This window comes from Gouania willdenowi, chromosome 24 (genome assembly GCF_900634775.1).
Source record: "Gouania willdenowi chromosome 24, fGouWil2.1, whole genome shotgun sequence".
Taxonomy (NCBI): domain Eukaryota; kingdom Metazoa; phylum Chordata; class Actinopteri; order Blenniiformes; family Gobiesocidae; genus Gouania; species Gouania willdenowi.
The window spans coordinates 2115337-2129777 of NC_041066.1; the positions used below are offsets into that span (position 1 = coordinate 2115337).

General features: G+C 38.2%; 1 protein-coding gene across 4 annotated transcripts in view; it reads left to right on the plus strand.

The window, feature by feature from the left end:
- Positions 1-14441, plus strand: part of epha7 (eph receptor A7) — a 144921-nt gene that overhangs the window by 41807 nt on the left and 88673 nt on the right. For all 4 annotated transcript variants that reach the window (XM_028439223.1, XM_028439224.1, XM_028439225.1 and 1 more), the window contains exon 5: positions 6038-6373. In XM_028439223.1, the coding sequence (XP_028295024.1) occupies positions 6038-6373 (336 nt within the window). The remainder of the gene's footprint in view (positions 1-6037; positions 6374-14441) is intronic.

A 14441-nucleotide genomic window follows, 5' to 3' on the forward strand; every position in this document is an offset into this window, starting at 1 on the left:
AGGATCATTTTACATTCCGCTCGCAATGCATCATGGGATACTTGAGTATGACTAGTGTGCCCACTGTGCACATGTCCCCAAATAGTATACATCTGGGTATTTCTCACATACTCAATCTGTTCATACTATCTAATGTGAACGCACTACATACTAATTGTGACGTCAAACTGAGTACTACGTTAGTATGACATACTGTACAACACAGCCACAGTACTGAACTAAATAGTGCGCTAAAGGTCTTCCAAATAAATAAATCTAGTAGTTTAACTTTAGCTTCAATAAGGCATTCTCAATACAAGGACTATTCTTTGAATTTGAAACCTGAAGACTATTTCTTTCAGTTGGCCCAATTTTCTATGTAACCACCTGAGCTGGTGCACATGTTTCAGCTGTTCAGTTGTTTGGAGAGCTTTTTGTGTTGGTGTTGAATATGTTTTTCCCTCTAGAGCATGTCAGTGTGCAGCGTGTCCACAGCTACAGTGTTGTCTTCATCCCTTTAACAATTTCTGTCAAATGTTTTGTCCTGTTTTTCAAAGCCGATACTTTGCAGTCAAGGATAAGGGTCGAGTCCCTGCTCTCTTTTCTGTGCACAACTTTATCAGAGCTTGGAGAATAAAATGTTAAGGTTTCTTTTTTCAGGAAATTGACTTTGATCTCCTGACATGTTTCGATTGTCAACTGCCAGTGTTCTTCAGAGGCGTCTGCTGATCGCTTTGATGTGTCCTTGAATTCCATGTATTATTTCCAGCAAGTTCTTTTTTGTCTTCTTTTTGAATAATATGTTTAGCTTTAATTTATTCTGGCAACTGATTTTCAGGAAATTCAGGGTCTTTTAAAAAGAAGACATTCAGAACTTTCTGGAATTAGCTTGGAGTGTTATGACAAGCTGCTCTTTTTAGGACTGTATACATAACAGAGGCCCTTGAAACACAATAAAATGTATTTACATAGATGACATTTAGTAATGTGCTGTTCCAGTCTTTTTCATTCGTATGTAAATTAAATGAGAACTGGAGCCAATTCAGTAAAAAACAAACAAAGCTCTTATTGTTTACTCCAGTGAACTTAAAAGACTTAATTTCTGACATCAGAACGTATAATTCTGTGTAGGAGTAAAAAAATCCAAGCACTCGAGAACTCTGAGTTGTGTTTCAACACTCTTTAATTTTTCATGCTCGTCCATGTGCCACGTGCGCTCTCTCCAGAGACAAAGGCTGAAATAGAAATTCAGCTTGCGGCATTTACTGCGTGCAAGCAGCGAGTTCTATATTGAGTCCAGTGTTGAAATACTATTGAATTTTTGTAGTTAATACACCAACAAACCCTTTAGCAAAAATGAACAAATGAAGCTGTTTCCAGAGATGCGCTTGTCTTCCTTTTCCAGGGTTTTACTGCAGCGACATCATTAGAAGCAAGGTCACCAGGTCACAACACACATTTGTAGCGTGAGGATTACCTCATGGGCCAATTGAATAGCGCTCACCCCCTCTTCCTCACTGCTCCCCAATTAGAGTGCAGCCAGCTAATAGGCAGTGGAGGGTTAAGTTAGCCCCAAGCACCTCTCAAGGCCGATAAGCAGGAGATTCTTTTCTACTAAGCCTGGATTTACTCAGCTCTTACAACTCGGCACTGACTGGAGATGGGCTTTGAAACATGACCTAAAAACAATCTGCTTCTTCACTGTTTCTGCAGCCTGAAACATTTCAACTATGCGCAAACTATTTCATTTACACACAGCTTTAACATAGGGGAGTTCTAAGAATGAAAAAAGGGGAAGTTGTGCGTCCACACAAAATGTCTACATATTTTTACACAATTATTCCCAAACACACGCTCAGTGATTCTGGTCAGGGTGGCTGAGTGATTGAGATATTTCAGGCTGTGGGGATCCAGCAGGCTAATCTGTGAAATGAAAGCTGACTGCATGGGAGGAGGAGTGGGAGCAGAAAACATGAGGAGATAAGACAGAATTGGGGGGGAGGGCAAAAGATGGGAAGAGAAAAACTGGAACGACAAGCCCTTTAGCTTTCAGGAAGAGCAGACCGACGAAGGATCAGAATCTGTGCTGCAGGAGAAGTCGGGACAAGAAGAGTTTCACATTCCTTAGTCCAGACGGAGCAAATTCAGAAAAACAAAGAGGCGTACAGGGAGAAGAAATAAACAAAGGTGTTCAGACTGGCTCGTGTGTGTTATTGTTTAACACTAAAGTGAAGTGTGTTAACCTGTGTGGACTCCTTCAAATGGACAACATCTTGACCAGTGTTTTAGTCTCCTTTAACACATTTTTATTGTATTGTGATAAAACGAGTATTTAGTGCGTCCACATTAGGTAGTATGAAGAGATTATGTGAGAAATGCCCGGATGTACTATACTATGTAGAGACATTTTTTAAGTGTGCACACTTGTCATACTTAACCATCCCATGATGCATTGTGAGAGGAATGTAAAATGGTCCTGGGACTGTCTTCAAGGTACAAATCAAACATCCCCTTTTCAAAACCAAAGCACCTTCTTGTCTTCCATTAGTTTTTTTAACACTTGTGTAAATAAGGCAATTGATTTGAAGTGAAACAGAAGTTGCACAATGGAGGGTCTTTGAAAATCTCTGAGACGTCAGTTGATATTCTACTTGGTCACTTTGTCACTTTCCATGCTTTCAAAGGTGGAGAATCAACAGAGATATTTAGCCTCAGTTTGCTTCAGGTTTTAGTTGTTGTAAGTTCCAATTGCATCTTGGGAAACCTGGAAGTATACTTAAGTGGCGACACTCATCATTCTAATCATATTTGTAGTAGATAGTAGACAGTATATACAGTACTCATTAAGTTTGTAGTGGATAGTTTGTAGCGGAGTGTGACATTTCGAACACAGCAACCGTTTTGGAGTACCCTGAACATCTTTTCAATGTTTGTCCTATTTTGCTTGCATTTATAAAACACATATACACACATTAAGATTAGATCTGGTTTGGCAGCAACCCTTCAGGAAAAATGCACTATTATTATTATTATTATTATTATTATTATTAATAAGATGAGATTTATTGCTTAAAAGACAACAGTCGGGCAGACTCTGATCTAATCTCCGCTTGTTGTGACAGAATCACTGCTTTGAACTGTGGCACCTGAGCTGGAAATGAAGAGGCCTGGAGCTAAAACTAGATGTTGTGGCTTCAAAATGGTGGGAGAGCAGATTCCTGACATTTGGGTGGAGTGGGCAGGGGGGTGGGGATGTTCTACGAAGTTGAAAGACTGTGGCTGCCTTGGAGTGTTTGTGTTGAGTCACACGTTGTACACAAGGACGATGGAGAGTGTGTGCCAAGAGCACTCCTGGCAGTCACTGCTTACTCCTCCAGCCACAGGTGGCTCTTTCATCTTCCTCGGCCTCTTATCTCACCTCACACACATGAATATGGATGTCTTAGTCTTACCCTTGTTTCTATGGGCAACAAAAGGACGTGCTAAATAATCTATTATTGCGCATGAATTTTGCAATAGTGGTTTTGGCAGGATGCATATGTTTGACTAAATGAGTCATAAGTGAAGTGACAAAGACATGAGATATTCTAAAAACATTTATAAACAAAGAGTATGAGTCATTTCATCTTAACTTAGCTTCATTTATATCAACATCTGGCTCCTAAAAGCCAACAGCCTGGAATGTGAAAGATGAAAGCAACAATTATTTATTCATTGTTTTACGAGGCTAACTAATCTCTGTGCCATTATAAGCCAACATTTATAGGCAAACAGTCTGTGGTCCTGTTTACTTGTGATAGTGTGGAGGTAGCTGTTGTTGTACGTCAAACCAAATAGTGTCTGGCAGTTACAGGGCGGTGATAATCCCGCTCTGAATCTCCTTCGTAAATTCTGTGGGCCAGCCATGCCTTAAAGTGTGTTCTGGAGGAGGGTGAGCTTGAAGCGTGCCGCCCGTCAACATGATATACGGCCCTAGAGGAACACCTGTAAAGCCTCCGTCTCCAGCCGGCCCAGCTCTACGTTCTTTTAGAGGGCAAGAAGAAGAGCATGTGTCTGTTTTGTTTGGATGCTGCGACAATGTCGTCGTCATTCCCAAAGCAGCTGCACATTTTACGCCGTTAACCAGCGCAGCTTTAACAAGGTTTGCAGTCCATCTGCTTCAGTCGTCATGTTTGCATCCATCCATGCCCGCATCGTTCACTGGAGTTGGCTTTGAATAAAAGCCGTAGCATTTAATTTAATTTAATTAGACTAACTTAACTTCTGGATATCAAATCACAGCATTGTTTTTTTTTTTTTTTTTTACCAAGACTGCCCTGATACACCTGGAGCTTTGAAGAAACCTCTTAAATATGCTTTTGTAATAAATCTTCACATCATTAAATCAAACTATTTGTCAGTTCAATGATGTGACTACACCACAATATTGGACTGAATTGTCATGAAATGCTATTATAAGCCTTCATAATTGGTTCAATCCTATTTATGTCATTCCTTTGGGGATCCGGGTCCCCACCCCCCCCCCCCCCCCCCCAAATCAGGATTCCAGGGTGGCTTAAAGCCAGAGAGGACTATGATTATGAAGTCCAACAGTAAGGTGGGCGTGTCTGCTTCCACGGATACTTTTCTGGAAGCCTTCTGTTCTGTTAGCTCATCCTTCTTTAATGCAGGCCAAGCCACATCCAAATCTGGATCAATCTCACATAGAAATGAGGCATTGTTTTAGTTAACTGTTCACTACTAATGGTTTTACATTTTTTCAACCAAAACTTTATTTGTACTTAAAATCATTGTTTTGTTCAGTTTTTCTCCACTCTCCCCTCTTTCTATTGTATATATATCACCATAGTCCCATCACGGGTTTCAAATCACGGCTCCTTGTTTTTTGCGTAACATGTTTTACATCAGGAGCTTTTTTTTCCTCATTTTGTTTTATCTGTGAGTAAAATTAAATGAATAAATAAATAAATGTGAAAGAAAAAAAAGGAAAATTGAAAATTAAATGCAAATAAATGTAAGTGGGAGAAAATACCAAAATTAAAATATAAATACATAATTAATTAAATAAATGCAAAGAAAACAAAACATTAAATATAGATGGTAAATAATTAAAATATAAATACATCATATAAATACATAAAAAATACTGTCAAAATTTAATTTAGATTGATAAATAAATCAAATACAAATATAATTTATTTTCTTTTTAGTTTTTTTTTTACTTTTATTCATTAATTTATGTTATACATATAAAAAATATATTTTTTAGTTTAGTTTTTATTTTTACTTTAATTATTTTATTCATTTAATTTTAAATTTGGCAGGTATGGGATGCAACAAAATATGAATGTAAATGAGGGGGCTGTCCTGAGCAGATCTTGTTGTATATTTTAAGAGAGTAGGCGGAGTTGTATTAGTAAACCAATGTATTTTATATGGTGTAGTTCCTGAGATATTGGAAGCTGAAAATGGATGAGAAATAAGGACGCATGAAAATAAACACATGCCCTCCTCAGTGTGCCTATTGAATAATCATTTTTATTTTTTTTTTTTATTTTTATTTTTTGTGAAATGACGTGGAATAACCCAACAGGGAAAGACCATGACCATGATGCAAAACAAAGCTCACTTAAGTTTGTTTCTAAAGTTATCTGATCAGCAGAAGCTTTTAAATGATCTATCATCTGAATAATGAATCCCTTGTTGTGGGTTTTTATAGCTGGGGCCTTTGTAGCGTACAGTGTAAGGGCATGTGTGTATGAATTGTACCTGTAAATTTAGGACCGATACATGAGCTCTGGTTATCATGTCTTTCTCATTTAATAACTGAGCCCTTTGATTATTTTCTCCACCCTCTAACTCTGACCTTGCTGCATGGCGGAGCTTACAACCTTTCAGTGCATTTACCTTATTACTGTCACTAGATGTGACTGTGGGGCTGGAGCTACCATGTTCTGCTCGTGCTTTATTTCCTCTCAGAATAATGTGAATCTCTGCTTCCGGCTGTCACCATCCTTGTCCATGTGCTGATTCAATTTTCTATTATTTTATTTGACAGGACCTCCTTCAGCACCGCAAAACCTGGTCTACAACATCAACCAGACCTCTGTCAGCTTGGAGTGGAACCCCCCGGCTGACACAGGCGGACGCAACGACGTCACCTACAGGGTTATCTGTCGGCGCTGCACGTGGGAGCCCGAGGAGTGTGTTCCATGTGGCCCCAACGTGGGATTCTCTCCTGCACAGTCAGGATTAGTGGACACTTTCGTGACCATGATGGACCTGCTCGCCCACGCCAACTACACCTTTGAGGTGGAAGCTGTCAACGGAGTGTCTGATCTGAGCCGAACACAGAGATTGTTTGCAGCAGTGAGCATTGCTACTGGTCAAGCAGGTAAGAGCTTTTCCTCTGTAGAGTCACAGAGCATGCTGATGTTTTATATTTCTGTAGTTCTGAGAACTGTAGTGCTTCTTTACACAGAGAGTTAAAGATGTCCCAAAACTTTTTCATTTCCAATATACCGATATTGCAGCCTTGCGTATCGGCCGATACCGATATTGATCCGATATCGGCATGAATCATACATAATTTAAAAAAGACTAATTGGTTTCATAATGTTTAAACTTCAATATAATATCTACAGTTTTCTACAATTGAATAAAATAAATAATAAATGAATTGAGAAAAAAAATCAGAAAATCCGTAAAATTTGAATCCAACATTTGTTTTCTGGCTAATATCGGACCGATATCGGATCGGGACACCTCTACAAAGAGCTATTTGATTGTTTGGTTGGAAGTGGTTGTTTTGAGTTTGAAATAGGCCTAAAACTATGTTAAGTTTATGCAATTTCAAATTTAAGCAACTTAAAGCAAGTCTAGTTTTCTTTACTAACTTCACTAGTTACAGCAGCAAGTAAATGACTAAGAAAACATGTTTTCTCACATGGACTTTCAAAACAAAACTGACTTCACCTAAAAAACAAACAAACATGTGGCAGCATTCCAGCCCATGCAATTTAAATGCAGTTTATTACCAAAGTGTCAATATTTCACACATTCAACTGCGTTTTCAAATTCTAAGTATATTTTTTATTGATAGCTGTCCAGATGCAAATATTAACTGCTTCATTCACAAACATATTTCTTTCATCTGATGAGCTGATGACGATGAGTGTTGCTACAGTGAAACAACTAGTTCCTGTGTTTTACTTCAAAGGTCCAGTATTATGCAATTTTTTTCACCCATCTCTATTTGTTCTAAGAACCCCAACAACATAGTATTTGAGGTTTATTTTCCAAATCTTGTCGGTTTTCTGAAGTTTTAGAGTTCTGAAAAGTCACTTTCAGAGCGCTCCTAAAAACAGGCTGTTTTTTTTGGGCCTTAATGCATATGCATGAGTGAGCAGCAGTAGTAAATCATTAACAGTCTTCCTTCTTCTCACTTCTACTGACCACAGAACTAGTCCATTTCAGACGATAGTCCATTGTTTTGTCAGACCGCTGCGTCGCATTGGGTCACAAACACGTCAGATCATCCCATAAAGGCGATACAAGGTGGTGTAACGGCTACTAAAAGTGGAACTGATTGTCAGCGCTCTTCGGGTTTATCTGTATACTGTATTATCTATGTACTGAACGTAAAGATATTAACTGTGATATCCATTTGCCTTTGCTATGTTTGTTTTACCTGTGAGGTAGTTTGAGAGGGAGGAGCTCACATTCTTATGTAGAGTAGGAGGAGCCAGGATTGTCAGGAGGAGGAATTAATGTGTTGACATCACAATGTGAGAAAAATCCAACTCGCCCCTTTGGAGCTGACTTTTTACAAAATGTGAAATAACAAGGAAGGGTGGAAACAACTTTAGTCCTCTGAATGAGGCTAAAGGAATACATTTCACTGTAGCAAAACCATTATAAAGTGATTTTTTTTTTTTTTTAATACTGCCCCTTAATGTGCAGCTGATTCTTTCAAACCAATAACAAAAACCTGTAAAGGAGGTGTGACCGTGTGAATAGTTAAATAGCACTGGTATGTTGAATAATCAGAAACAGAAACAAAGAAGCTTCCGGGCAGGAATTTACACTAAATAGAGCTGAATTCAACACAAAGTTTAGTTTTAAAACCTGTAGTACTGTGTTTTAAAGCATGAAGTGTTTTTTTCATGACTTCAACAAAAAAAAAATTGATTCACAAATGGTCCATTTTCTAAATGTTGAGTGAATAAACCAGAATGCTTCTGGGAAAAGGAAGGAAAGATGTGTGAAGTCTGTCAGGATAAGGACAACCTCATTTATCACCACCTGATCAAAGTCATCAAGTGAAATGTTGGCCCAGCATTTATTAAAGTTCCACTACACCCCACAATGATTCAGTTAATCCCAGACTAGAGGCGATGGGTTAAAGGACTAGTAATCATGGTCAGGAATGTTCCATATGTGACCGTTGGAATCTCCTCATTTTAACAGCAAATTTAGATTTAGTTTTAGTCCTAGTCTTTTGACTAAAATGCAACTTGCAACTTAATCTCGTACAGCTATTGTCGACTAAAATATACAGCATGAGAGTTCATGCTTTTTTTTTTTAAAGATTCATTTACCATTTATTAACCTGATATGGGATGATATTAATTAATGTGTAAGACAACACAATTCTGATTGGATTTTGTCTATTTATTGTCAAATATAGTCGACAAAAACTAAAAGGAAAAGTTTTGGTTAACAAAATTACAAGTGGTTGGAATGAGCAGCCCCATTTATCCCAAACTTAGTAGATGGTTCTTCTCAATATCCAGTTATTTGAAAGGAATGTGTGTATATTATATACTATAATAATATATAGCTTTTTAGCTTTTATATGCTTTTGTAGATAAAGGTTTGACCTTGTCTTGGACTTGTTTGGCTTTCTGAATTCGTGTGAAGCGGGTGGCCTTAACTTTCTCTAATTCCCGAAACGTAATCAGTTTTGTGATTCTTCTCTTTAGCAGACAATAGTTCCATGCTGCCAAACCCATTGTCCTACTCAATGGACCCTCACTGAGTCCGGCACTCTCCGGGCAATGTGGGAATGCTTGAATGCGTTGTAATTGAACCATTGGAGCTTCTTAAAAAGTTGGTCCTTCCTGGTCAAGCATGCAGGACCACTCATTAGAGTGTGCATTATTAAAGCTTTTATGGCTCATCATTTTGAATTGATTAACCTTTGCATGGAGCGATGCTAGGGCTCACAGTTACGATGTGAATGCAAATGGTAATGTATCTAATCAGACTTTCACACTTTCTCTAATAGAACCTTTTGTAATAGCGTCAGGTGGCTGTGACATCATGGGATCATTTGTGATGAATTCATATCAGTTTATCACAAGTGGTTCACTCTGTTGTTGCCTCAAGTCCCACTGGTGGCCCCAAATGGTCTCTGGTTGTTCAAAATTGCATACTAACGTACTATACACTACACACTCAATGAGTATATACTGTCTACTACATGCTATTGGGATAGTTAGGATGATGAGCATTCCCACTGAAGTAGGGCTGCACAATTAGTCAATTAGTTAATTTAATCGAGATCACATTTTTGGTTGCCACAATTGAAATAATCTGCTCGCTGGCAATATTTACATTTCAAATACGGGCTCTGCGCTCTGTAATAATGTATTTATCTTGTTAGCCTTTGTTACATTTTCAATTCTTAGGTTATTTTTTTTTTTTGTATAATTACTATTAAAGGTTTATTATGCACTGTAAACTGTACACATATTGTTTAAAAGGAGTGTATTTAAAACAGATTTTTTTTTTCTCTAACATCATAAATAAATCTGGTTATTATCGTGATTAACATTTTGGCCATAAGCATGTGCTGCGACTCTGTACCAGTGGGCGTGCACTGGAGCTGTTCCCACTCAACATTCTTGAAGCCAAAATACAGCGCTTAGAGGCGCTTCCATCTTGGACGTCATTTGGAGCCAGAGTCTGCGCAATAGGGTCCTGAGGAAGAAGCTCTGGTAACACGCCCCGCCCATTTAGCGTACTGCCCTGATGACTTACATAGCCCAGCTACGCCAAGAACAGAAGTATTTTTCCCACTGGAAATTCCACCAACGGTTTATTCAGATCATAGAGGTTAGTACAAAACCACCATATATTTCAACTCAAATATCTAGTTAATGACGTCTCTGCTTTCCTTCACAACGTAACTGCTATTCACAAAGAAAGCTACGCAAGACCCACAGCTGTCAATCATCGTTGTATACTGTATGATGTAAAATCCAGGTTTTCAATCTCGAATAACTTATTTAAAACAAACTTCACAGAAAAATTAACACTTGAACACAATGTAGGGTGATAATAACTAATGATCACAGCAGAGTTTAGGTTTGGAAATAAATTTTGTGACGAGTATTTTAACTTTACAGTTTGACCCACATCCCATTTTTTTATCATTGAGGAGGTGGGGTTTATGACCTATACTGCAGCCAGTCAGCAGGGGGAGCTCTACAAATAAAAGCTTCACTCCACCAGGGAGCTTGTCCCGTCCATTCTTTTTACAGTCCATGCTCTGTACAGGAGACAAGCTGAAGCCCTTAAAATACTTCTGAGAGCATGCCTCTCCGTAGGAAGTAGGTTAAAGCGATCTAGTTCACTTTTACTCCGTTAACTGCTGCTCCCTGATGGCTGAGAATGACAATGTGTTACATTAGACAGTGGACGGTTCCTGTATTGAAGGAATTCCTCTGAAAACAGAACCTAAAGGGAACATAAAGTGTTGCTGAACTTGATGTGGTGTTTTGTTAAAGTGAACGCATCTTGAAAACTGAATTTTTTTTAAAGAATTTGCAAATAAGAAATTTTAAGCATTAGAGGAAGGTGCAGTTGAGATATATTTTACTTCTCACTTTCATTTACACCACAAAACAATGTTTTACTGAAAGATGACATTTAACAAAATGAAAAACACTGTCCGTTCCTTTTTTTTCAACCTCTCGTGTATTTAGTTTTTAACTCAAAGCACTTGTAAACAAAAAATGCATCATGTCACTCAAACATATACATCATGCCCAAACAGTTGGTTCAATCTGTGTGATCAGTTCAACAATACTGCCCCCAAAAGGTACAAGGAGAACTTCCAAACTTTGATCTATGTGAATCACACAGCTATGAGAGCTGGTAGATACTGATGCACCATTCTAACATTGTGAGTGAAGCCCAAAAGGAAGCTCTAGGATTGTTTAATGATGATCTTCCTGATGTTTTCTTGGTTTTATTTTCACAAAACTCTTTACCTGCAAATAAAATGTATCAAGTATGAATATAGACACTAATTGAATAATTACGTGCCTGGACACAAAGCTTCCACAGTGTGTTTGTGTGTTTAAAACAATAAAATGTCTATTTATACAGTTGCAGTACGGACAACCCCCGGTGCTATTGGTACGGTTACCGAAGTACAAGTACGTAGCATCTTAGGGTTCGGTTATATCCCAATATCACAAACATGTTTAGGTTGAGAGCTAGGTTTAGGGTCTTAGACATGCCACCTAAACTGGCCAATGACTGACTTATCACGTGACCTAACCTGGCCAAATAGGGGCGCTGTGTACGGATGGAATGTCGGTATATTGATATGCCAATCGTACGGATAGCCACTGCCTTAAAACATTGGTTGTATAGCACAGATTCTAGCCTGTTAAACAGTAAGTTTTACCACATAACTTTAATAATGAATTAAAGTGAACATGTCTGCATTTCCTCGTTTTATCAGCTCGTCAGCTTGGAAACGTGGAAATAAATTAAAGTGGCATTATCATGAAAAATTCACTTTATAATGGTTTTGCAACAGTGATATACATCCCTTTAGTCTCTCAAAGTTTAAAACGTTCTGTTTCCTCCCTCCCTTTTTATTCCACATTTTGTAAAAAGTCAGCTCTAAATGGGCGAGTTGGATTTTTCCCCCAATAACGTCATATGGTGGAAACTCCTCCTCCTGACAATCCTGGCTCCTCCTACCCTATAAGAACGTGAACTCCCCCTCTCAAACCACCTCACAGGTAAAACAAACACAGCGGTTTAAAATACAATATACTGTACATTATGCTTTATTGTCACATGTAAAGCTACATGCATGCAATTTGTTCTCTGCATTTAACCCCTCCCTGAGGAGCAGTGAGCAGCCACGGTGTAGCACCCAGGGAGCAGTTAGGGTTAATACAAGGGACTGATCAACATCCCACAGTGATGGACCAGGGAGATTAGAACCAGTGAGAATACCATTAACTTCCCTTTATCCACAGATAATATATCTACGTTGAGTATATAGATAATCCAGTATATTCTGTAGATAATCCAAAGCGCAGTGAGCTTTCACAATCAGTTCCAATTTTAGTAGCCGTTATATCGCCTCGTAACGCCTTTGACATGATCTGACGTGTTTGTGACCCAATGCAAAGCAGCGGTTGGACAAAATAAATAATTTTCACCTTAAATGGACTTTTCCTGTGGTCAGAAGAGGAGAGGATGACAAGAAAGGGGTTTAGCAGCTTAACACTCTTGAGTGTTTGAAACAGCTGACTCAGATGACGGTTTACTCTGATTTGTTGGACTCACAATCACAATAGCCATTTAAATAACCATCTGTTTTACTGTAATCTGCAGTTTTTTGGCTGTAAATGACAAGAGTGTGGATAGCTAAAGAAAATCACCAAAGTGATCACTATTTCCCAGAGCGAGGCATGAAGTCAGTGTCTATAGACACGCCCACTCATGCATATGCATAAAGGCCCCAAAACAGGCTGTTTTTAGAAGCATCATGAAAGTGACTTTTCAGAGGCTAAAATTCTGGTAAACAGGTGAGTTTGGGAAAATTAACCTCAAATACTATGTTGTTGGTGTTCTTAGAAAAAATGGAGATGTGTGAAAAATAGCATGATACTGGACCTTTAAGCCAAACAGCGTTACTATACTGTAACAAAACAAAATGTACACACAAAACAACTTGTAGTTAAAACTGCTATTGGAATTATTTGAGTAAAATCTGGTGATACTCTTTTCTTTTATATCACGTTATTGTCCAACTGCCTCATTCAGCCAATGGATGCTTTGTTTATCACAAAACGATGGAGCTGGAAGTAAACTGGCACATGCTATAATTGTAGAAAAGCTCTATTTTACCAAACTAAACATCTTATGCTGTGCTTATTGTTGCCTCTCAGCTCTCTTACATGAGTTTATGTAAAGCCTGAAACGTTGTATTGTGGAAGGTTTTTGCCCTGGCCTTGCAGCACGTTAAACACTACTTTCTCATGTTAGGATGTTGCTGTCTTTGCTTCCACAAGCTGGAAGTTGAGAGTGTGTTTCAATCAGCACTCAATTGTGAGTCAATCGTGCCATGAAGCCAACCTTGAAGGTCCTCTGTAGCTTAGCTTTTATCAAGCACACTTGTAAACCTTTGTGCCTTTTGTGCTTCCAGCCCACTCACGAATAAGCACCGCACATAGAATTGCCGTTATTATTTATTCAAGTATGTGTTCACATCTGTGAGGAAAATAACAAAACAAGAATGGCACAGTAGAGAGGAGCACAAAGCAGGATTAGTAATCAGCCGTTGGAAAGGATAGAAAACCTGTGCACAGGTATGTAGGAACACTGGGCCAATGATGCAATCAAGTAAAAGTTAAAAATAAATGCTGTGGCTTTAGAAAATGTAATTTATTCTTGAATGCGTGTGTTAGCCAGCAGCACAAAGCCTGTTAAAATCAGATATCAGACAATCAGAGTGTGTTGCAGAGTTCAGAGAGAACGGTGGTTTAATTGGATGCATTGTAATGTTTTCACACTCTCACTACGACCCACTATTATTCTTACCACGCTACATTTCTAAGAGCCAAATTTGAGAGAAACAAACCTCCGCCAGTCGTAGGGTTTGCTGAGTCTTTTAAACACTATGGTTGTTAATAAGTCAAACTATACCACTTAACCCTCTGAAGTCTACGGCAGTGTTTCTCAAATGGGGGTACGTAATGGTACTACAGGGGGTACTTGAGAAAATAAACAAATAATGTCAGTCTTGGTCCCACCCCAGGCATGAGATGACCCAAAATGATACAAAAATCTATTCAGGAGCCACTAAATCTGTGTTTTTTTTTTTAACCTTGGGGTCAAGACCCCATTTGGGGTCGCCTGGATTTTAATTTTTTTTTTTTATTAAAAAAAACGCACAATCTTTAACAACTGTATGTCTATACTTACAGTATCTGAAATACAAATCAAGTTCAACTAAAATGCAGTAGAAAAAATGTACGAGCTTGAACATGATTATTAACTAATTCTAGAAAATAATACTGTTTCATTCGACCTATTTACATTATGAGAATCTTTAAAATGTGTTATCACTCGTTCATTTCATCATGATGATCTATAGGTGTTTTTAAATAGTTTTTTTACATAAAATGTTGTAGCTGGAGAGTAAA